Below are 23316 nucleotides of genomic sequence, written 5' to 3' on the forward strand. Positions count from 1 at the left end.
CGTAAAAGCAACTCCGGCGGGCGGTGTAATCGAATGCGGCATAACCGTACGAATCGATAAGCAAAGATGGCTGCGCCCGTATTGGATGGTAAGTTATGATGTATTTTCAGTTTTTCCCCTATATGCACCTGGGTGCTACGCAAAATAATGTAACATTCCGTGCGCTACGGACGCTGGATATGCGCTTCATATCCAGGTCAATTCACACACTTGTGAGTAAAGCATATAAACGGAGAGTAGAGGAGAGGAGAGCTCAGTCTTATCTCTTTAAAAAACTAATGTTATATTATTTTTGCGCTACGGACGCTTCATATCAAGGTCAATTCACACACCTGAGTAAAGCATATAAGGAGAGGAGAGCTCCGTCTTCTCTTTCGAAACTAATATTATTTTGCGCTACGGACGCTTCATATCCAGGTCTATTCACACACCTGTGAGTAAAGCATATAAACGGAGAGGAACTTCCATAAAGTTGGAAATAAATTGGCAGATTCGGAGTTTGCGATTCAATAGATCATCAGTGAAACATCGTTGCGACACAATTGACACCTCTAGCTAAATGTAGTAACCTAGAGAACCAGCTACAACATTGTTTTCATCCAAACGAGCCGTCTTTACCGAACGGTGAATTGCATTGGCTTCTATGAGCTGTCGGCTTTTAGCCGCGAGCTTAGGGACCGTCTGCAAAGTGCAAACCTGAAAATAATGGCGTCGCCATTATTGACTCTAGAGCCCCAAAACTCGTTCCATAGAGGCATGTCCTCTTTATGGTCCTACTACGACCTTTAGTTTTGAAAAATATATCTCTCCTTATTTTTGAGGATTTTTTATTTAGGAACAATTTCAATAGCGTTGCCATTATTAACTAGTTTGGCTCGGCCCGCCTAATTACTTCCGCTTCAGTACTGGGTCTTTTAGTGGGTTTTCTCCGTCCAAATTTTGTGCGTCCAATCAGCGAACAGAGGGAGTGGCTGAGAACAGTGACGTTAAAGTCAGCTCTCGTTGACGGACATCTTCACGCACAGTGTTTGGTTTGTTTACAGCCTCCGCGCAACGTGATTCCCAGCCAAACGTTAGCGATTGGTTATGGCAGATACAGAGTGGCACTGGGCAGATCCAATAGTTTTAAACCTCAACAGACACCCGCCTTCAAGTGAGTTAACATTAGTCAATTGGGTGGGTCCAGACTCTCTGTGCAAATGAAATGCGAGAGTCTGGTAGGACCAGGCTAATTATTGACTCTAGAGCCCCAAAACGTTTTTCATATAGGCATGGTCTCTTTATGGTCTTACTGCAACCTTTAGTTTTGAAAAATATATCTGTACTTTTTTTTAAGGAATTTCTTTTTAGCAAGAATGTCAATATACATTTTTTTTTTTTTAGCAACAATTTCAGTAGCGTCGCCATTATTGACTCTAGAGCTCCAAAGTTGTTCAATGCATGGCCTCTTTATGGTCCTACTACAACCTTTGTGATGGTGAGGAGGGGAGGGAGTGGGAAGATGCATTCAGGGCCGACGGACTGGGGGTGTAAGGTGGACAGGCCCAAGGCATAGGGGGGCCCATGGGAAAAATAAAATGTATTTTGTTTTTTTATGGTTTTGTGGTAGGAGCCAAGTGGCCACTTGCCGCTGTATTTAGGTCATGCAAATGAGCAATCGTGAAATGCCCACCCCCCCGTCAGGATGCCTCATCCACCCCCCCCCGTCAAGATTCCTCAAATAAACCCCCCATCAGGACCTCTAGTATAAAGTGCCCAGAATTTGGTGCTACGCCCCTGGATGCATTGGTTGGAGGCACAGACCTTTTCGATTGTATTATTTGTGTTATGTGATTTTACTGTATAGGGTGGTTGTTGATATAATATATTTTTTGTTAAATAATTGTTTTAAAGATTATACTTGTATTATGTTCAGTCTCTCCATATTCCCCTGCTCATTACTGTGCACAAATGTACACCCTTATGGTGCCGGCCGACGCATAGAAACCTCCCGGCAGGGTGCACTTTGCGAGCACACAAAAAAATTTGCGAGCGGAAAAAAAATATTTCACTTCCGCTGCTGCAACTCCATCCTAGGGGAAACACTGATTTTATTTGTATTTTTTACCACTTTGGTCCCTTTTAATGTAATTTGAAATGATCTTACACACTTGATTAAATTGCTGCTTTAATCCGGTCACCCATGTATGCATTGCACGGTCTTGCTGTGCGTGAAATACAATGTAAAGTTTTATTTTCGAGCTGGTTTGCTAAAGAGGCTAATGTAGCTAACAATAACAATGCATGGCTTTGTTGAAATCTTAATGTTTCGCAGTGATCCTTCAAGGATGAGGCTTCCGTTGAGTTGTCCGTTTAATGGGGGGGCTCCCAACGTTTGGTTATTATCAGTCTGTGGCCATGATGTGTGGCGCTCAGTTTCATAATCTATTTGGTCCGTTGTCTAAGGTCACGCCAATTCTGTGAGTGCATATTAAATGTGTGTGGGATATCTTGACAGTTTCTGTTTAAAAAAATATTTTAATTATTATTTCACATTGACCTGACACAGTACCCAAAAAGGGAGCATGAGGGACGTGTTTTTAGCCTACTATTGTTGGAAAACTATACTTTAGGTGGGAAATGGGTGAAAATGTGTGTTGTTGGTAGTGGTTTAGTAGACAATGGATAGGCATACAGAGAGAGTGAAGAAGTGATAAATGGTTGTAGATTAGTGTAAGGTGGGTTTCACCTTAGAGTGTTCTGTTTATTCATTCACAGCATACTTCTCGAGTTGCAGTCTAACATAAATCGTGCTTTTCTTTTTAGTCTTCCTCAACCAGGGCATGGTTGCGTTCCTTGACAAGGACAGGACCGTGCCTTACCAGCCCACAGACGGATGCATTGGGGATGAGGGCACCGGGGTGGCTACCAACCTACACCCTGCAGATTGCTCTTGCACGGGTGAGTTATTAAGAAGCATTACACTGTTGATGAGCGTTCTTTACCAGTCATTTATCCCTGGGAGCTGCAAGTACTGTGCTGACATGTTTCCTTTTTATGATTCAGATACCTGCAATATCAATCCAACTGCACCACTGCCGGTGAATGAGGGTTTTACCAAAGCGCAGACACACTTCCTCATCCACCTGATGAAGGTCCACCTTGAGGTAGAGGGGGGGGTACCTGTTAAATCCCTGGATGACCTCAACCGGCGGCTGAGGCTGGGCAAGAAAACAAAGAAGCTGCTGTGGGAGGAGATGACTGGAAAGCTTGCCGGACAGTTCAAGGAGGACTTCCAGACCGACAAGGTGGCGCGTAAGTGGTTGACGCTGGTGGAGAGGTATGAGAAAGTCAAGCAGAAGAACGTGTTGAAAGAAAAGAGGCCTTTCCGCTTCCAATTCTACAGGGAGATGGACGAGCTGCTTGGGGGAGACACTGACGTGGAGCCACCTGGTGTGAAGAGCGATTGTGCTGGTGTGTTGACAGGCAGACCCGGTGCACTTAGGCAGTCCAACGGTGCTCCCTCGCCCGCGTTATCAGACGGCGCTCCCTCAGCTGGGCCTTCCAGCAGCACAGTGTTGCCACCTCCAGGTCGAGCCCCCATCGGACCCTCTGACACCCTGAGGTCGCGGAATCGGAAGAGGATGAATGACCTGAGGGACTTGACGGAGGATGACCTCTTGGCCTACCTTGAGAGGTCAGATGCTGCTGCCATGGTTGCTTCCCAGAGGCGGCACGAAGACACCCTGAGCGAGATGAGGGCGCTGAGGGAGGACCAGAGAGAGCTCCTCCAGTTGTTCAGCAGGATGGTGGACAAGATGTGAGACGGGATGACAACGGACACAAACCTTCAAAGGAGACTGTCTCCTTTTCTATTTTTTTAAGTCTTTTATTTTCACTCTCAAATCTTATATAAATTTTACTATTTCATCCTTGTACTTTTTTATTATATTGGGTCAATCTAAACATCAACATCACGTCTATTGGTATACTTCCGGAACCACACTAAATCCCATTAATTCTCTCCATTAGATTTTGATTAAAAGCCATTATGTCGTAACCATCCAAAGTATACTTACAACGCGCCATTATATTGTGAAACGATAGTATATGCTCCTGCATAAGCCACAAGTTAAAGACGTTAGCATCTAGGTTTTAGAAAAACACGTGGTCATTTGAAACTACACACTACCCACAATCCTAAAGTGTAACACGTCTTTGATTTGTGGAGCTTGCTGTTACCAGGGAAACGTTTACCCTCGAAAGGCAAGTCGTCGGACAGCTACCACTGAATTAGATTGCTTAGCAAAGCAGGCATGATTTCCCTTCGATTAATGGAAGGTTAGAGAGTTGTAAGAGCTGTAGAGGAAAATGGCTGTACATGTTTAAAAAATATGTAAATATATGATATAGCACTTTGGTCATTTTGGTAGTATAAAAAAAAAACATGTTGAATGAATACGAGACTGAATTCACATGAGTAACGTTATTACGCTGTGACTGCAGTTGGGAACGTACCATGTCGATGACAATTCTATACACTTCTATGAAACACTACATACACCAAACATGCATACACAAAGAAAATATATGACAACTTGTATAAAAAATATAAACAATATAATAAAAATGACGAGATGCAAGAAACGTGCTAAACAATTGGGTTGTAACCATTCTGAATAAGTTCGCAATGGTTTATGGGATGAGTAGTTCCTGCACTCATTCCAAAAAATAATGCATTCAGTCTTGTACCTTTTCCTTTTCTGTTTTCCAAATTCATTTTTGCCACAAATCAAACGTTTTATGCTCACGACTACCTTGATGAATGATTGGCTTGGTTCCGTTCTGGTTATGAATGGAGACAACCGAATGCAAGAATGAGTTCACATCTGAGTGTAGGCTACAAACGCGATTAGCTATTTAGGCTACTGACTCTCCAGTTAGAACTCCTCAGTACTGATATCGCTGCGTTGTCTCTGTTCTGGAGACAACGCAACAACACCTCTACCCAAGCCCCCCTCCTGGAACCGTGGAGCCGTCCAATCGCATTAACATCAGTGAAACCGCCAATGTGTGTAGGGTTAGCCGGAAATTTTCCTCGGGCAGTGTAAACGCGCGGACCATGCTGGGAAAAAGGCGTGCATAAGACAGGCATACTTGGCAGTGTAAAGATGTGTAGTAGCCCAATTCGGCGGGAAAACCAATCTGGCAACACTGCCTGAACGTTCACGCTCTAGCCGCAACCTAAGTCAATGAGACCAATGGAAAATATACAAAGCAGTTAAACTGATTCTGAAAAAAGTATAAATTATATAAATTATTTTTTTTTATATCTTTTGTGTTGATTTATTAAACCTTTGTACGGAAGTTAATGGTTAATAATTTACCAAATTACGAAGTCTGAAGTAGTTGAAGTATCAGAGAATGGGCGGACGGCTTCGCCCTCTGCCAATTGACTTCCATTGTAAAAAAAAAAATCTGAAAGGAAGTGTGCGATTCCAAGCTAATCTGAACATTGGAATAGAGTCTCTAGGTGAAAAAACTATGATTTCCCCCGTGTGGACCAACGTAGTTATGCTACATTTTGGTGTGAGACTTGTTTGTTCATGTTTATTAGTACGTTTTGGGTTGTAATTTTGCTTCCCATCAAGATGTTTTCCATCGAGGCCAAGGAAAAGAGGTTAGGAAAGGACATAGGACATCATTTTGTTGACTATCCAGTCGCAGCCTTTCTTCCTAGGAGCTCGGTGACAGTCCCAGTACACGGTTCCCGGAGCAAGAAGAAGGGAAGAAGTGGTCAATATTTTCTTAGAAAACTTTTATTGGAGAAAACCTGACAAAATGGTTTTTCATCACACAAGACATACGACTCACTACATTCCTATCCTATCGTACTGAAATATAAAATGTTTCTTGCTAGAGATCTATGCAAATAGATATTTAGAATCCAGTAACCAGTCATACGAGTTCAAACACCTCGTCTCTAGCAAATGTACAAATGAGTGTTGGTTAACATTGTTAACTATTGTTACTGTTACTTTTTTCTTTCTATAAGTATGGCTGCAGGGTGTAGGACTCAGTGGCAGCGACCAGTAAGGTTGTATATTGCGACCAACTGAATACCCCAACCTCTCACAATTTAGGAGATTTATGGTGGACTATGCTGGCATGTCAGGGGCTAGGAGGTACTTCCAACACGCGGTCATCGTAAAAGAGTACAGTAGAAACATGGTGTTGCACCGTCCTTGGTAGAAGACCAGCTCCCCATGTAGATATAAAGGCTCATTCTAAGGTTGTGAAAACACAACCATTCAGATTTTCATGGGATTATACAGTAATTCAACATTCTCTGATATATTATTTTATTTTTTATACATTTCTACAAAATCTGGTCACAGAATTGTACTCACCGCATCTTTATGGTTTACTAAAACCCTGACTTCAGTAGTCTTCTCAACAGCAACTCCAATTCATTGTTAAACAATAAACATTTACAATTAATCAAAATGTGTATGTATGTAAAAAACGTATTTCCACATTTTTATATACAATTATAAAAAAAAGTATATGCTATTAAAACATCACAGATCCTTCTTTTAGTTAATTATAAAAATATATTATTTGTTAAAGGAGCTATATGTTACAAATGTACTGTACTCCATCATAAAATGACTATGATATGCATCAGAGATAAAGGAAACATGGAAATCCAAGTACTGGCTTCTCCAACTGGATCAACTGAGACTATACTGGAATCTACCACACCTAAAAAGCCTCGTCCTCTTTCCAAGAAGCCCCATGACCACAGCTGTGCGAAAAACACATCTGACAGATGGAGACAACTTAGAAGCCGAGAAGGATTTCAAGACGGATGCCACATAAACTGGTTTATAATTTGCAAACAATAAATAAATGAAATACGTATCCATTAGCGCAGGGGTTCTCAAAGTTTTGACAGCTGAGGGCCAATTTAGGAAGCCAAAATTTGACTGAGGGCCGCCAAAGGAAAGAAAAATTAGGCGGGAAACGCGTCAGCATCCCAGTGCTGAAAAAAAACATTGCACTGTGGACCGCTGGGAGTGAGGTCAAGTGAGGTCTAAATCCCGAAACTGAGGTTCATCCTTTCAAAGTAATGTACAGTCGGATTAAAACTAACAAATGTACCAGGATTTAATTGAAAGCTAGAGAGTCGACTTTTCTTTTTATATTTATTTATTTTAGTTTAAATTAATATTGACATAATAAAAAATATATATCTTCATGGTATCAACATTGCGGGCCGCCAGGAATGTTTCTGTGGGCCGCCATTGGACCGCGGGCCGTAATTTGAGAACCAATGCATTAGCGGATCACCTTACAGTGTAGGACTCATCGTAGCTTATCATTGTCAAAGAATAATGTAGCACTTGGCTCGTCTTGCTCTTGTGCGTTCAGTGTCTGAACTGAATGCACCACCTGGCAATCGGCGTGAGCTCAAATAGGATGAATTGGGACTGCACTTCCAATTTACCGGCTTGATGTTTAGGTTATATATTGTACCTTTAAAAAGGTGCTGTAGGAACATTTTAATTTTTGTGCAAATTGTTACAAATGGCCTGGGCTGCTCTGTAAGAATACCTGTTTCGAGTTGATGTGCCTGCACTAGAAAGCTTCCAGGTCATTTCTGACCTATAAGGTCATCCATTTCCTGATTGGTTCAGATAATCCTGCATGTCAATCACAACTATGTGAATTGCAACACTTGCAAAAAGGAGAAGAAAAGGAGGGGACTTCTTTCTGTACTTTAGTTTCTAAATGACACTCTCTTCAGCTCTCTCTCGTTACAACTCACTTAATACCTACTGCACCTTCCAACGAAAACAATTAACAAGATTATGTGAAAACTTGATACCATATTACAAACTTCGATGTTTAACAACTTCAAATATGAAAAGTCTAGAACAACATTGCATTTTCTTTCATCATTTAAAATTGGCAAGAACAGAAAACAGTTAGTAATCACATATTCTGTAAAAATGTAGTCACCAATCCAACTATAATAAATAAAACATTTAATTAAATGAAATCACAATTTGTAAAATCCCATCTCATCTCATCAAATCACACCTCATCCAATCACACCTCATCCAATCACAGCTAATCCAATCCGCTGCGAGATAGAAAGTCCTCGAGTGCGCTCAGTCGCTCCACCAGCCTCACATCAGCATCCTCCTCCTCATCGCCAGCCAGGCCCCCGTTGGCACGGCAACGCCTGCGAGTCACTGCTGATGAGCGCATGGATGATGTCAGCAATGCTGTGGAGATGAGTCCACTTCCAGCTGAGAGAGGGACAGAGAGAGAGAGAGAGAGAGATAAGGTTGAGAGAGACCGAGAAGGATTTGAGAGGTCAGCGGCAGAAACATAAATATTAAAGGGAGCTAGAGACAGAGCAATAGAAAGATACAGCTAGGTGGAAAGATAGTGATAGCAAGATAGAGACAAAGAAAGATAGACATAGGGAGATAGAGACGTGCACTGTAGATAGATAAACAGTGTATAGAGACAGAGAGATGGATAGCTACAGAGATGGAAAGAAACCTAGGTAGAGACATAGAGAGACGATAGATGTATTGGTCTACAATATCATGGCTAAAACCCCTTTTTAAATAGAAAAATGCTCATTTCAAACGTGTATAGTCTATTCACTATACAACTACTTTTTAATTTCAGATCTCTCACAGCACACATGCAGCTGGTCCCAGCCCCCTGAGAACACCCGCCCATCCTGAGCAGATCCGTTCAGCTCCTCACGCCCCACGGGATGAAAGGGTCACAGGAAGGAGAGAGCCATGTGTACCAGTCACTCCCAGACCGGTGCCTCCACACGGCAGAGCACATTGGTAGGGTGTTCCACATTTACCGTGGAGCTCATGCCCGCTACAGGTTTCCTCACAGAGGCATCTGACCTCTTCAAAGCACTGCTGCAAATGTGCAAGCATTTATTGCCAAAATTTTGCAAAGAAGTCATCAATGTGTTTTTCTAGTAAATACTGCACAGTAGGCATGGCTAGAGCAGGAACTAGCTTGCAGGCAACATTTCTTACACTTGTGTACTGAAAATCTTTATTTTTACCCCTGTTGCATGGTTACTTGAAATGTAACCAGTAGAAGGGAGAAATCTTTAACCAGGGAAGACCATACATACATATTTGGACATATTTGAAGAATAATGTACTAATTATTCTAACAGTTATTAACTACCCTCCCTGCCAGACTTCTGTCCCTTATCCCCCATGTTCTCAAGGAGCTGATCAGGAAGCTTCTGGTGGGTTGAGATTATCATTAAATGTTCTTGGCCTGGAGGTTTAAGAAAGAGGGGGCCTGATATCTCCATGGTTACGACCCGGGCGATTTTATGATACTTTTTTTATTACCGTCGGTGTATAACTGTTATGAGTGTGATAATAAGTGATGTTCTATATGAAATCCAACACACTGTAGTGTTATACTATAGGTGTCCGGGAAGCCTTACCCTCGGACGCGGGTATTAAATACATCCACACACACCTTGAGGTTAAACAATAAGTCCAGGAAAAGCCCAGCTTTCTTGCGGACACCGCAGTCCACCGCTCCCCACACAGAGCTCCACCCATCCACACACAGCGCCCAGACAGAGCTCCACAAACAGCGCCCAGACAGAGCTCCACACACAGCGCCCAGACAGAGCTCCACACACTGCGCCCAGACAGAGCTCCACACACTGCGCCCAGACAGAGCTCCACACACAGCGCCCAGACAGAGCTCCACACACAGCGCCCAGACAGAGCTCCACACACAGCGCCCAGACAGAGCTCCACACACAGCGCCCAGACAGAGCTCCACACACAGCGCCCAGACAGAGCTCCACACACAGCGCCCAGACAGAGCCCCACACACAGCGCCCAGACAGAGCTCCACACACAGCGCCCAGACAGAGCTCCACACACAGCGCCCAGACAGAGCTCCACACACAGCGCCCAGACAGAGCTCCACACACAGCGCCCAGACAGAGCTCCACACAAAGCGCCCAGACAGAGCTCCTCACGTCCACACACACCGCTCCGCTGGCACCACTTGGTCCTGTTGTCTGACCACCTCGGTAAAGGTAGTCTGACGTCACTGAAGATCGCCACCTGCCTCCGCAGCAGAGGGGAACGTTCACGCAATGTTTTGGGGAGAATAGAAAAAACATAGGACATACACCTTTTGTCTCTAAATTCAAGACCTATTTCAGTACAGTGATAAAATGGCATAGATTACTATGTTGGTCTTACGATGTAAGATCTATGACCATGTTAAAAAAAAAGAGAAGTGTTTTGGGTTCACTGGCTCCAGTGCATCCACGTAAATAAAATACTTTTTTTCTCTTTGAATCTACCCTTGCACAAGGAGTACATGAGTTGCTATTCACAAAACACAGTGATATGTTCAAGATTAGGATAATGGGTAGACATTTTTCGGTATCTAGATTCTAAATGATTCATGTTTAAAATTGTCAAATACTTCAATACAATCTAAATGCAGCAATTTTAGAAAATGCTGGTGGTGGTAAACAAAAAGTTCATTGATGAAATTAACATTTATCTTTCCCTTGTTAACAGTTAACACATTAACATATCTATGGTTTGATATGACAGTAACTGGGAAAGATACTCAAATTTCCTGCTTGTTTATGTGGACTTGAAAGGTCCCTGTTGAAGGAATACGGCCCTTTATGATGGATACCATTCAGTTTAGTTTCTGTTACCTCATCACGTGTCTTCACTATTTAAAAAAATAAGCCTATAAATAAGTGCAAGTTGTGTGTGTAGTTTGAGTTCGTTATTATAAATGTTTAATGAGTAAAACCAAAAATGTTGCCAATAGTAACAGGAGAAGGCACTAATCACACATTTGTAATTACTAGAAGCCTCATGGGTCATGGCAGAGCTTCAGTGTAGCCTAGAAACTTCAGAAGACCATAGGATAAGAGAAGGCTACTCCAATGACTGCAAGGAAAATAAAGTTGTGTGAACATTGTGCAAAGTGCAAAGAGGAAATTGCACCATAGGACCAATCCCTGTGGACAACTCACACAGGCGCTATTGTGGATGACGGATAGCCAAGGAAAATACATCACTACCTGTTCTGTTAGTGTTTATCAAATAACAAACCTGTTATTTTAAGAAGGTCAAGCATTTTGGCATCTTTTGGCCATGTTTAAACATTGAATTTGGGGCCAAATGGCCAAATGTATGGCTGCAACAGATTATTGGGAGCCATGGAAAACTGAACCCTGGGGAGAACCCCAGAACATTTAAACATTATTAGTAGAACCTCCCAGTTTAAAGTCCATCTCTGTCAGGTTCTCATACAGGAAAGTAGTGCTACCAAAGGTTTGAATAAGGATTTTATATCCGGATACAAAACTAACACAGTATAATTTGGTTACTTGAATATTTGGGCCCAGCCCAAAATATTATATAGAGATAGATAGATAAATAGATAGAAGACGGAAAGAAAGACAGAGCGAAAGAGAGGAGGAGAGGTAGGCAGGAGGTTAGGTTGATAGATATAAGGAGGACTCACCTGGTCCAAGGCGACGTCTTCTTGGCCTGGGGGCGTGGCTAAAGTCTAAGAGGCGTGGCCTCTTTTGGTGAGCCATGCAAAGGACACGCCCACCTCGCTCCCGTGGCTCCTCGAATATAGTCTCCAAGCTAAGATTAAATAATAATATATAATAAATATGTGTTACAAATAGTAAATATAATATAGTCTTCAAGCTTAGATTCAATAATAATAAATAATAAATGTGTTACAAATGGTTAATATAATATAGTCTCAAAGCAGGAATACAAATATAATATAAATAATACAAATATTAATAACAGTATATAATTAAATTATATGTAAAAAATATAAAATGTTTAGTATAATGTAGTCTCTATGAAAAAATAACAATAATAATGTTTAACAGTTTCACACTCTTCACTTCCTATGGACCTGAAGAGGACCCCCTGCTGCTGTGACGTCAACATCCAGACAGAGGAGTCGTGAAGTCCTAAACCTCAACTGTTGTTGATACCATCTTGTTTCTCTCCCACTCTCACCCTCCCTCCCACTTTGTCTCTGGACTATCTCTCCTCTCACCTTTGAGCAAAGTATTCGTATTTGTGCATAATGGAACCGAACTGTCTCTTTTACCAATATGCATATGCATTAAGAAATATGATTATGATTCTTCTGAAATATGATTATTTTCATATAATTCCTACCTAACAAACTAATATCTGAATATTCGGGCCCAGCACTAAATAACAATATATTATAAAAATATGAAATTAAAAATACATAATTTTAACTCCAAGCTCCATCAAATATTAATGATCATAATATAATAATATAGAAATGCGTTATAATAAAAAAGAAGACGATAATGATAATCATCATACTGCAATAATAATATAATTAGAAAATCATAATAGTATCAAATCATAATTACATAATAAAATGGTAAAACAAATAAGATATGATAATGCTAAATGTTGCTTTATTAAGGGTGCTGAGTTGTGATGTGAGGACAGAGAATGAGAGGCCTGTGAGAGCTCCTCCCTCCAGAGGCACCTTTGGCGGTTGTGGTTGGTGTAGATGAGTGTGTACCTGTTGTTGCTAGGCGACCGATAGTTCTGATTGGTGTAAATCTCCTCCAGGCTAAACTCTTTCTTCTTTAGTCTGAAGAGGAATGGAAAAATAATCAGTCACCATTGGCTGGTCAGAAAAGGTCCCTAGGGCAACGACCCCTGACCCCAACATGTTACACCAACATTTTAAAACCTATTTGAAATAATTATATTTAGTCAGTAACCCCTGTAACCTCTAGGGTCCTCTCACCTCTAACCTCTAGGGTCCTCTAAGCCCTAGGGTTCAGGAGGCCCCTATACCCTCTAGGGTCCTCTAAGCCCTAGGGTTCAGGAGGCCCCTATGCCCTTGGAGTGAAGTGTAGTTATTACATATGGGTAATAAAAAAAAATATCAGAAAAAAAAAAATACTACGGTTAATTTTACATTCTTTCGTGCAGTAGTAGGCAGTATGCACCCAATTTAGCCGGTGGCAAAACACGTAGAATATCTACCTGTTTCGACATATATTTTGGGGGACCACACATGACCAATCAAAGAGGCCCATTCGCGGCTAGTGCCGCGCTCTTTTGCCGCGCTCTGACCACTCTGACTTTCTTTCAAGCCAAGCACGAAGTTTGATTTAAAGATGTCTCTCTCTACCTTAAAAAAAAGAAAAGTTGACTCAGAGAACAGGCAGTTCAACAATGAATGGACAGAGAAATACGCGTATATTGCCGTTGATGCGAATCCTGTGTGCATAATCTGTAACGAGTGCCTCGCCGTGTGCAAAGAATATAATTTGAGAAGGCATCTCAAGACAACCCATGCTAATTTTGATGCTATTTTCCCACCGGGCTCTGCTGCTCGGAGGCAGAAGATAACGGGCCTTACATCTTGTTATGAGCAAAGATGTCGCATTTTGTTTCGGGCCTGTACGGATCAAGAGAGAGCAACTGCGGCATCATTACGAGTGGCATGGATATTGGGCAAAAAGAAAAAGCCGTTTACAGACTCAGAGACGGTCAAGGAATGTATGCTGGCATCCATTGAGGAGGTGGTAACTGATGAGAACACACGAAAAAACTTTATCGATTCGATCAAACAAATTCCAATTTCTGACACGTCAAATATGAGGAGAATTGAGTCCCTTGCATCGGACGTTTTCGAGACGCTTTTGGACAAGCTGAGGAGGGCAGAGGTGATGTCTTTGGCCGTGGATGAGTCGACTGATAACAGTGATGTTGCACAGCTGTGCATCTATGTGCGGTTTTTTGATGGGGAATGTTTTCGTGAGGATCTGCTTGGACTAATTCCCATGGAGGGGCACACTACTGGTGAGATTCTGTTCACCAAAATTGCTTCATTCTTTGAGGAGAATAACTTGGATTTGGCGCGCGTCAACATGTTGGTGACGGATGGTGCGCCCTCGATGGTGGGCAGGGATCAGGGGCTCGCCGGGAGGATGGCAGCAGCGGCTCCGCAGGTGAGATCGCTACATTGCCTCATCCACCAAAGCCTCCTGTGTGCCAAGCTCAGTGGTCAGTTAAAAGAGACCATGGACGCCGTCATGGGAATTATAAACTTCATCCGTTGTACCTCCAGTTTACAGAACCGCCTTTTCCGCAAGCTGTTGACTGACATGTCTGCTGAATATAAAGATTTGCTCATTCACAATGACATTAGATGGCTTAGCAAAGGAAACGCTTTGAAACGTTTTTGTGAACTAAGAGAGGAGATTCTGGTGTTTCTCCGGTCTTCAAAATTGAAAAAAGCTGGCAAGTTTCTGTCTCTGATGGAAAATGATGAGTTAATGCCGCTGTTTGCTTTTTGAGCGACGTTTTCCATCATTTGAACCAACTCAACATGGAGTTGCAGGGCAGAGATAAAACAGTCGCAGAACTTGTGGAGAAACTTCATGCTTTTCAAAGAAAGCTCTCACTCTTCTCTGCTGATCTATGTCCTGGCAAGATGCTCCACTTCCCCACATTGAAAAAATCTGGCTTCATTCTTTGAGGAGAATAACTTGGATTTGGCGCGCGTCAACATGTTGGTGACGGATGGTGCGCCCTCGATGGTGGGCAGGGATCAGGGGCTCGCCGGGAGGATGGCAGCAGCGGCTCCGCAGGTGAGATCGCTACATTGCCTCATCCACCAAAGCCTCCTGTGTGCCAAGCTCAGTGGTCAGTTAAAAGAGACCATGGACGCCGTCATGGGAATTATAAACTTCATCCGTTGTACCTCCAGTTTACAGAACCGCCTTTTCCGCAAGCTGTTGACTGACATGTCTGCTGAATATAAAGATTTGCTCATTCACAATGACATTAGATGGCTTAGCAAAGGAAACGCTTTGAAACGTTTTTGTGAACTAAGAGAGGAGATTCTGGTGTTTCTCCGGTCTTCAAAATTGAAAAAAGCTGGCAAGTTTCTGTCTCTGATGGAAAATGATGAGTTAATGCCGCTGTTTGCTTTTTGAGCGACGTTTTCCATCATTTGAACCAACTCAACATGGAGTTGCAGGGCAGAGATAAAACAGTCGCAGAACTTGTGGAGAAACTTCATGCTTTTCAAAGAAAGCTCTCACTCTTCTCTGCTGATCTATGTCCTGGCAAGATGCTCCACTTCCCCACAATGAAAAAATCTGGCCTGCAAATTACCGAGGTGATGTCAGGGTTTATTGACTCATTGAAAAACAATTTTGCCACTAGGTTTGAGGATTTCAGCATCTCCAGTGAAGTGATTAGATTTGTGAAGGACCCTTTCTGTGTGAATGTTGAGGCAGACTTTGCATTGAAAGGAAAGGAGCTGGTATCGTCATTGGATGAGGGGTCTTTACAACTGGAACTCATTGACATTCAGTCGTCAGATGACTTGCGACAGTCATTGCAGCAGGCAGAAAAATTCTGGAACCATGAGGTCAGCCGAGAGAAATTTCCACATTCAAGGGGTCTTGCACTTTTTCTTCTGACAATGTTTGGCTCAACATACACTTGTGAGTCGTCATTCTCACACATGAATGCCATTAAAACTCACAATCGCATATCCCTCACTGACCAGCATCTGCAACAGTGCTTGCGCATTGCCCTGACAACATATACACCTGACTTCACTGCCCTTGCCAAGTCAAAAAAATGCCATTTTTCTCATTAGATGGCAAATGTTGGCAAACTACATGCAAGGTAACAGGCATGTTAGTCAAGCAAAAAATGAGGATTGATTTTTGAACAGTATGATGCAATTAACATGTTATTCACCTCATATTATGCTCTTAATATTTTTCTTGATGTGGTATTATTGTTGAATGCAGTTTGAAATGTTTTGCCTTGATAAAGTGCCATGCACTGTTATGTTGTTATAGTTCTAATCTGTACCATACTATGCACTTTGGTTTTATTGTTGTTGGTGGATATACATTTGATGTTGCCTGTAACTCAAATGAGTGCAATCTTAAATACCTGTGATATGGCTGAACTAGACTGATTGTTAAGGTGTCTGATTTATGTTCAAAATGGAAAGAAGTGAGTACAGTAGTAGTCCATGCGTGGATTTATGGGGCAGTCTATTTTATTTTTTTAGAAGGAAAAAAGTGTGAGTTGGATTCAGTTACCATTTAGCTGCATTTCTGTTTTTAGCCAGTGGAGAAGGGGGACAGTTTGATTTTTCTGAGAATTATTTCCCTCTTTACTTGTAACACTGAAATTTATCTCCTCATTGTCAATTGAGGATAACGAGCTGTAAAGTTGGTACAGTTATGTGCTCTTAAGTGGATGTTTTCTGTTAGTTAATTGCATTTCTCTAATTGTCTGTGTCTCGTATTTTTCAACATTGTATTGCCATTTGAATGTAACAATGCCTTGGGCCTTTGTGTCTTACTGCATCACAATGTTCATATGTTGTTCTGCATTTACAAAATAGATTATATTGACTCCTTCAGTATGTAATTTCTTTGTTACCATAATTACTCATATTCTCCGGCCCCTTATTTTGCCTCAGTTTGATGAACTGGCCCCAATTCCAAATTAATTGAATAGCCCTGCTCCAGGGTCCTCTCACCTCTTGGGTCGGGGGAGGCCCCTATACCCTCTAGGGTCCTCTCACCTCTTGGGTCGGGGGAGGCCCCTATACCCTCTAGGGTCCTCTCACCTCTTTGGTCGGGGGAGGCCCCTATACCCTCTAGGGTCCTCTCACCTCTTGGGTCGGGGGAGGCCCCTATACCCTCTAGGGTCCTCTCACCTCTTGGGTAGGGGGAGGCCCCTATACCCTCTAGGGTCCTCTCACCTCTTGGGTCGGGGGAGGCCCATGGGTGTCAGCTCAGCGTCTCGTTTGGGCATCGACTTCCTGATTGGGATTTCAGATACACGCTTGATCTGGACCTCCAGGTCCAGGTCAAGCGTGACCTGTCCGGTCTTTCGTTGTCCAGTCTTCCGTTGTCCAGTCTTCCGTTGGCGCTCTGCAGCAGCGGGAGCCGGTGATTGGCTGGCGGCCGTGCTGCTGGCCGCTCCGTCGGCCAATGAGCCGTGAGCCCCGGGCCTCTTCAGCCTACGTGCACATCTGGAGAGGGACCTGGAGTCACATCATTGGTATTGTCACGTTTGACATTTTTACTAAATATTTAAACTAATTATTCTGTTCATGAGATACGTGACCGACCTTACAGAGCTGCACTTGGGTGCCAAAGGTTTTCCATAACTAGAAAGATCAGAAATAAATCAAACACATGATGAATACAGACATGAATATCATTGTCATTCATAAAGACCGACAGAGAGATTGAGAGACAGAGAGACAGACAGTACCTGTGGTCGTTCCCTAGACCGGGCGGGGCTGTCCGGTCTCTTAGCGGGCGTTCTGGAGGCCATTGGCCCGCTGTCGCTAGGAGACAAAGTCTGGCTGTCTCTATGGCAACAGGCGAGAGGTGGACAAGAGCATGAAGAGGGCGGAGCCGAAGGCCTGTCGTCATAGAGACATGAGGTGAGTTGATTTGGAGGGTGGTTAGTGATCGGCCCTGTGGTGAGCGGAGGGAAAAGAAGCAGGATCCTGATTGGCCTGTGGGGAAGCTTGACCAGAACAAACAGGAGATTGGAGTCCCTGATTGGCCGGGAGGTGGCGTAGAGGTCTCAGATTTGCAAGGAGGTGGTGCGGAGTGACTTGCTGAATGGCTGCTTAAGATGTCTTGTGATTGTTCAGACTGTGCTGTAGCCTTCTTTATTTGGACCAATGAGAGACCAACAGGGGGACACTGGTCTGCTGGACATGTTTGGCATAATGGATAATCTCCAACAAACAGGACGTTATGAGTGGCACCGTTGGACCACGATTGGCCAGGGACACGGGAGCTTACTGATTTGCCTAAGCAGTGCGAGAGGGGGAGCCGAGATTGGCCGCATGGCAACACCATATTACTTGATTGATGGAGAGGTGGAATAGAACACTGTGATTGGACGATGGTCACATTGGACGTGACCACTGAAGCAGCGGGACAGGAATTGGGAATGTCCCTGCAGACTCTTCTCTTCTTAAATCCCTTTAGCTCCTTCCACTGTCCTAAAGACCCGCCTCCTTTTTCTCCTGACATAGGCTTGCTGCCATCACCAGCGGTCTTTTTCAATTGAAAATGTCCACCGTTCAAAGACCACCTCCTTTTCCCTTTAGCGGGCACCTCCCCTTCCAGCACAGTGAATTTAAGCTCCTCCCCCATGGTGCTGGAACCTGGTCTCTGAGTCGTCAGAGCATCCGTTGCTAGCGGCGACCTGCAGACCAGGAGGGAGGGACACCCCACTGCTAGGTGGGGCCTCCCCGTTGCTATTGAGGGCGTTCCTGTTGTTAGGGGGGGCAATCCAGGTGCTAAAAGGGGCATTTCTGTTGCTATGGGCGACTTACAGTTCAGGTGGGAAGGCGTTACCGTTGCTAGGGAGGGTGTTCTTGTGCTAAGGGGCAATGAATAAGTCATGTGGGAGGGCATTCCCATTGATAGGGTTTGCGTTCCTGTTGCTAGGGGCAATGCACGGGTCAGGTGGGAAGGTGCTCCTGTTGCTAAGGAGGGTGTTACTGTTGCTGGGGGCAAAATAGAGGTCAGGTTGGAGGGCACTCCTGTTGTTAGGCAGGGCGTTGCTGTTCCTCGGGGCGTCCTGCAGGTCAGGCGGGAGGGCGTTGGTTTTAATAGAGGCGACATACAGGTCCTGGTGGAGGAGACGGGGGGCGTGGTCTCCGTGCATGGCGCCGCCTCTTTGGACATAACACACAGAAGAGGACATCAGCGTTACAGGGATCTTAACTTTACAGCATGGCCAATAAAGGAAAGCAAAACAACACGAACAAAGATGTCACTTCAAAACTACATCCGCAGCGCCACTGTGCAATTCATCTCCAATCCCTCACACGCCGGTGAAACAGAGAGGAGATAAGCTTATGCTCCATCCTTTTCACAAACGTTAGTTGATTCAATTATACTGGAGTTTTACGTTTTAATCCAGGGGTAAAATAGTGGAGCGATAGCGGTTTGAGGAGGAGGGGGATCATGATGTTACAGTACAAGAACAGGTCTCCATGTTTTGGAGACATTGGTTGTTGAGTTTTGTTCGCTATTAGAATAGCCTACCACTCTTCCGGAGAAAGTTGGTAAACAAAACACAATTGTTGCGATACAACTGCACACCTTCATGTTAAACTCAACCTATATTCCCGTAACGCAGTGCAAGTAAACATTGGCTTGGAGTAGGGCTGAACGACTAATCAAATTAATCTGAAATTGCGATGTAATAGTGAGCGATTTGCAAATCGCAAAGGCTGTGATAAAAAAAAAAACAATTACGCTTCAATTAAAGTTAGTTAAAGATTTTATAATATCAACTCATGCATCAATTCATCTCAACACATAGGCCTGGCCTAAAGGAAAAAGCAGTAATATGTTGACTGCTTACAATGTTGTGTTGGTCATATTATATAATGATTTATTGCTTGTTTATTGAATGATACAGGACATAAGGAACTTTAAAAACAAAAATCGCAGAATAAATCGCAATCGCAATATTGGTCGAAATAATCAAATTCAATGATTTGCCCAAACCGTTCAGCCCTAGATTTTAGCGTAAGATTCCTTTGATGTGAGCTACACACAAAGCTCTCAAGGAGACGGTGAACCGGGTGAAGGGTTTTTTCCGTTCTAGCCACTGAACAATGTGCACGGTGGATCAAGCCTCTCAGCGGATCAGGAGCGGCACAGCTTGTTTAATCAAAGGATTGGCAAAAATGGCCAATTAGACCATTAGCCATTTTTCAAACTGCAGTGATTCTTGCGCAAAGGTAACATGTAGTTTCATCTTAATTACAACAGAGGCGTATAACAATGCTACCATTCTGCTACAAAGGCGTGAGCAGTTTCTGTTGTTTACAGAAACTGATCCGGCAACTTGACAGCATTCATGAGTGAAAGGGGCTCATATCCATCTATCCATATCCCTCTATCAACCCCCCTATGCCTCTATCTTTCCCTCCACATCTCTGTCACTTTGGCCCTTCCGCAAAGCTCCACTCATCTATGTGCCTTTATCCATCCATCCGTATCTTTGTCCCCTCAATATTTCTCTCCCTTGATACAGCTCTATATGACCTCCCATATACCTCTATATCTGTCCCTCCATATTTCTCCTCCCATCTATCTCCATCCAGCTATATTCTTTGATACATAGAGAACTACGTATCTATATAACCCTCCCTCCAGCTTTCTATCAACTCCTCCATCTCTCTATTCCACTATTCATCTATCGCTAAATCTGTCAATCCCTCTCCAACTATGTTTATTCCACCAATTTCATACTTCCTGATGAAAACACATTGACAAAAGTTTACTGACCACCTGGTCAGGGACCACCTGGTCGCCCCCCGGCACCACCTGGTCAGGGACCACCTGGTCCCCTCAGGGACCACCTGGTCAGGGACCACCTAGTCGCCTCAGGGACCACCTGGTCAGGGACCACCTGGTCCCCTCAGGGACCACCTGGTCAGGGACCACCTGGTCAGGGACCACGTGACTTGCATGTGGGGCATGTTCTAAAGATGGCACTAGTCACCATGGAGCTCTGACCCGTGCATTGATGTAGATTTGATGGCAATGTCAATATTGCGCACTGCCAGCGCTCTTCACAAACGCCCAAATTATGTATATTACGGTTAATATTCCAGAAAAAAGTTGGGCTGCTTCAAAATATCAATAGCACGTGAATGCCGCTTGGACCTGTCGCTTTTGGCTCCACTTATTGGTGCATGTCCGAAATGGTTAGGACAGAGCTTGAGTGTAAAAGACACGGTTACCGCAGAGCTTCAGTGTAAAAGACAAAGCTTGGGGGTACTTAAAGTGATGATAAAATGTAAAGGATGGTTCTATAAAATTGCACACAGAGAGTAAACACACAGGTGCTATTCTATGACGACCACCGCAAAGGGGAAACACATTTAAACTTCCTAAAATAATTCGTAATTCTCTCCGATAACACATTTCATTCTCCTCACCTTTAGTTCTATTCTTCCTGGCCATGCCCCCTGACATGGCCCCGCCCTCCTCCAGCATAATCCCACCCCTTTGCATGACAAGCAGAGGCAGGTGGAGCCACAAGCGTTCAAGCCCGGACTCCACAGCAGCCAGACGGAGACAGAGGGGCGCCAGCGCCTCCTTAAGGAGACTGAGGGGGAGGAGCTGCTGCTCCTCCGACAGGCCAGGCCGCCTGTCCTGGAGGGGTGGCCTGGTGGAGTTTGGGGGCGTGACTCCTAGATTGTTTTCATGTTGTTGACTGACATCGTCACAGTGATGACGAGCATCGTTGTCAGCGTGATGACCAAAATTGTTGTAATGGTGATGACCCACATCGTTGTCATGGAGATGACCCACATCGTCAAGGTGACGACCGACACAGTCCTGCCGTTGATGAATGACTTCCTCAACATAAAGGTGATGACTGGCATCATCATGGTCACGTTGAGTGATATTATGGTCCCTGACCACCCAGGGTGCTCTGAGGTCCCATCCATGACCCGGAGAGGAGAGGGGAGGGGCGGGGAGGGGGGGAGCTCCGTCCATCTGGGAGGTCGGTGGAGTGAGCATGACAGACACTGGAGAGAGAGAATAGATTAATATAATACCAAAACTCTACTCAATACAAACATATATACTATAACCTCTGTTACTCATTCAGTATTTACTGTAGCTAACCTCAAATAACAGTCTCTCAGTATTAACTGTAAATATCATAATAACCGTCTCTCAGTTTTACTTGAAGTAAATTGAATAATATGCTAGTATTTACTGTGGTTAGATTAATAATTCAGTACTTACTTTAAATAACTGATGGTAAACTGAATTACTTTGTCTATTCACTATTAAAAACTTAACTTTCTCTCTCAGATTGCATTGGTCATAACTCTCCTTCAGGATGTACTGGTAATAATCTAATCACTACCTCTCAGAATGAATTCAATGTACTGGTAATAACTTAATAACTGTCTCTCTCAGAATATACTGGTAATAACCTAATAACGGTCTCTCTCAGGATGTCCTGGTAATAACTTAATCACTGTCTCTCTCAGAATGTACTGGTAATAACTTAATCACTGTCTCTCTCAGAATGTATTGGTAATAACTTAACTGTCATTCTCAGAATGTACTGGTAATAACTTAATAACTGCCTCAAAATGTTCTGGGAATAACCCAATAACTGTCTCTCTCAGGATGAACTGGTAATAACTTAATAACTGTCTCTCTCAGGATTTACTGGTATTCAATTAACTGTCCCTCCATATTTACTGTACAAAGCATAACTAAACAGTTAGTAACTCAGTATTTGTTAATAACTTAATAAGTTTGCCTAGGTATTAACTGTAACTACATGAGGCATCGTTTCATATTTTGATATTAGAAGTTAGTGTCTCACTATGATGAACGATACAAATTACGATGTAGCTCCAGGTAGCATAATGCTAGTAACCTGTATTTATATGGTAAGCAAGCTAGCTAGCCGACCGGCTAATCCAAACTAAAGACTTACCGCGATTTCTTCCCGGTTTTACGGAGACATCCATCCACTCGAGCGCGTGCTCATGTTTGTTTTTAAGCAATAAGTCAACAACAAGCTACGGTTTGGTCCCAAGACAACGAGCCACCTCTCCGGCTATCCGACTAGCTGCGCATGGTGCATTCGAGTCGTGTTGGATGGAAGTTGCGCAGCACGTTTGGCCAGACAAGGCACGATTTCCCACCCAATCTGGCAACACTGGCTGAAGCGTAACTCAGCTAGTGTCGCCAGATTGGGCTGGAAATCTGGCAATACTGACAGCGGAAGAACCATGAAGGAGTTCGCGTGGTGCGTTCGAGTCTTGTGGGATGGAAGCGATGCAGCGGCCGAACCACGAATGAATCCATCTAACCAGTGGAGTGTCCACGACTTCAAGACGATCGACGCTCGTTCAATGACACTGGCTTTTTCTTATTTTGGGATGGTGGGAACTGGGAAGAGAGTGGATTATCAAGACATTTCGATGTATTTGTATTGAACGGAACGCTACGGTTGACCTGAGTTTTCTATAAAGTTGGTGTGGTCTTTATAATTGCTGTATTATCCGTGTAGTCGGATACATCCATGGATTTATATTGAAATATCTTATAAATATCGGCGCTTTGGTAAAGAAACCAGAATACGAGTTTTCAATAATTTGAATGTTGGCGTGCCGTGG

General features: G+C 43.5%; 2 protein-coding genes across 3 annotated transcripts; one reads left to right on the forward strand and one right to left on the reverse strand.

Annotated features, from left to right (window-relative positions):
• Positions 1 to 7: 7 nt before the first annotated feature.
• LOC307089181 (uncharacterized protein) lies at positions 8 to 4609 on the forward strand. Its single transcript, XM_079755327.1, has 3 exons — positions 8 to 88; positions 2806 to 2940; positions 3046 to 4609. The coding sequence occupies exons 1-3, from the start codon at positions 67 to 69 to the stop codon at positions 3801 to 3803; spliced, it is 915 nt and encodes a 304-aa protein (XP_079611453.1). The 5' UTR covers positions 8 to 66; the 3' UTR covers positions 3804 to 4609.
• A 1211-nt stretch (positions 4610 to 5820) lies between these two features.
• Positions 5821 to 22767, reverse strand: LOC307089275 (uncharacterized protein). Of its 2 annotated transcripts, none has more exons than XM_079755478.1 (8): positions 22632 to 22767; positions 21103 to 21699; positions 17391 to 18819; positions 17245 to 17283; positions 16873 to 17145; positions 12637 to 12708; positions 11566 to 11693; positions 5821 to 8297 (listed from the first exon to the last, which is right to left on the reverse strand). In XM_079755478.1, exons 1-8 carry the CDS (start codon positions 22663 to 22665, stop codon positions 8116 to 8118), a joined length of 2754 nt encoding a protein of 917 aa, XP_079611604.1. In that variant the 5' UTR covers positions 22666 to 22767; the 3' UTR covers positions 5821 to 8115. The 2 variants fall into 2 exon arrangements, with proteins under 2 accessions (XP_079611604.1, XP_079611603.1); XM_079755477.1 differs by having other exon boundaries at positions 16873 to 17157.
• Positions 22768 to 23316: the final 549 nt, after the last annotated feature.

Source organism: Pollachius pollachius (genome assembly GCF_949987615.1).
Source record: "Pollachius pollachius genome assembly, chromosome: 18".
Taxonomy (NCBI): domain Eukaryota; kingdom Metazoa; phylum Chordata; class Actinopteri; order Gadiformes; family Gadidae; genus Pollachius; species Pollachius pollachius.

Bases quoted from the DNA above. Each gene is read 5' to 3' on its own strand.
- LOC307089181 (XM_079755327.1), top strand. From the start codon at position 67: ATGGCTGCGCCCGTATTGGATG. The intron at 89-2,805 runs GTAAGTTATGAT...TTTTCTTTTTAG, and splicing joins GGCTGCGCCCGTATTGGATG to TCTTCCTCAACCAGGGCATG. The intron at 2,941-3,045 runs GTGAGTTATTAA...TTTATGATTCAG, and splicing joins TGCAGATTGCTCTTGCACGG to ATACCTGCAATATCAATCCA.
- LOC307089275 (XM_079755477.1), bottom strand. From the start codon at position 22,665: ATGGATGTCTCCGTAAAACCGGGAAGAAATCGCG. The intron at 17,158-17,244 runs GTCGGTCACGTA...ATGTGACTCCAG, and splicing joins CCCAAGTGCAGCTCTGTAAG to GTCCCTCTCCAGATGTGCAC. The intron at 12,709-16,872 runs GTGAGAGGACCC...ATTCCTCTTCAG, and splicing joins GGCCTCCCCCGACCCAAGAG to ACTAAAGAAGAAAGAGTTTA.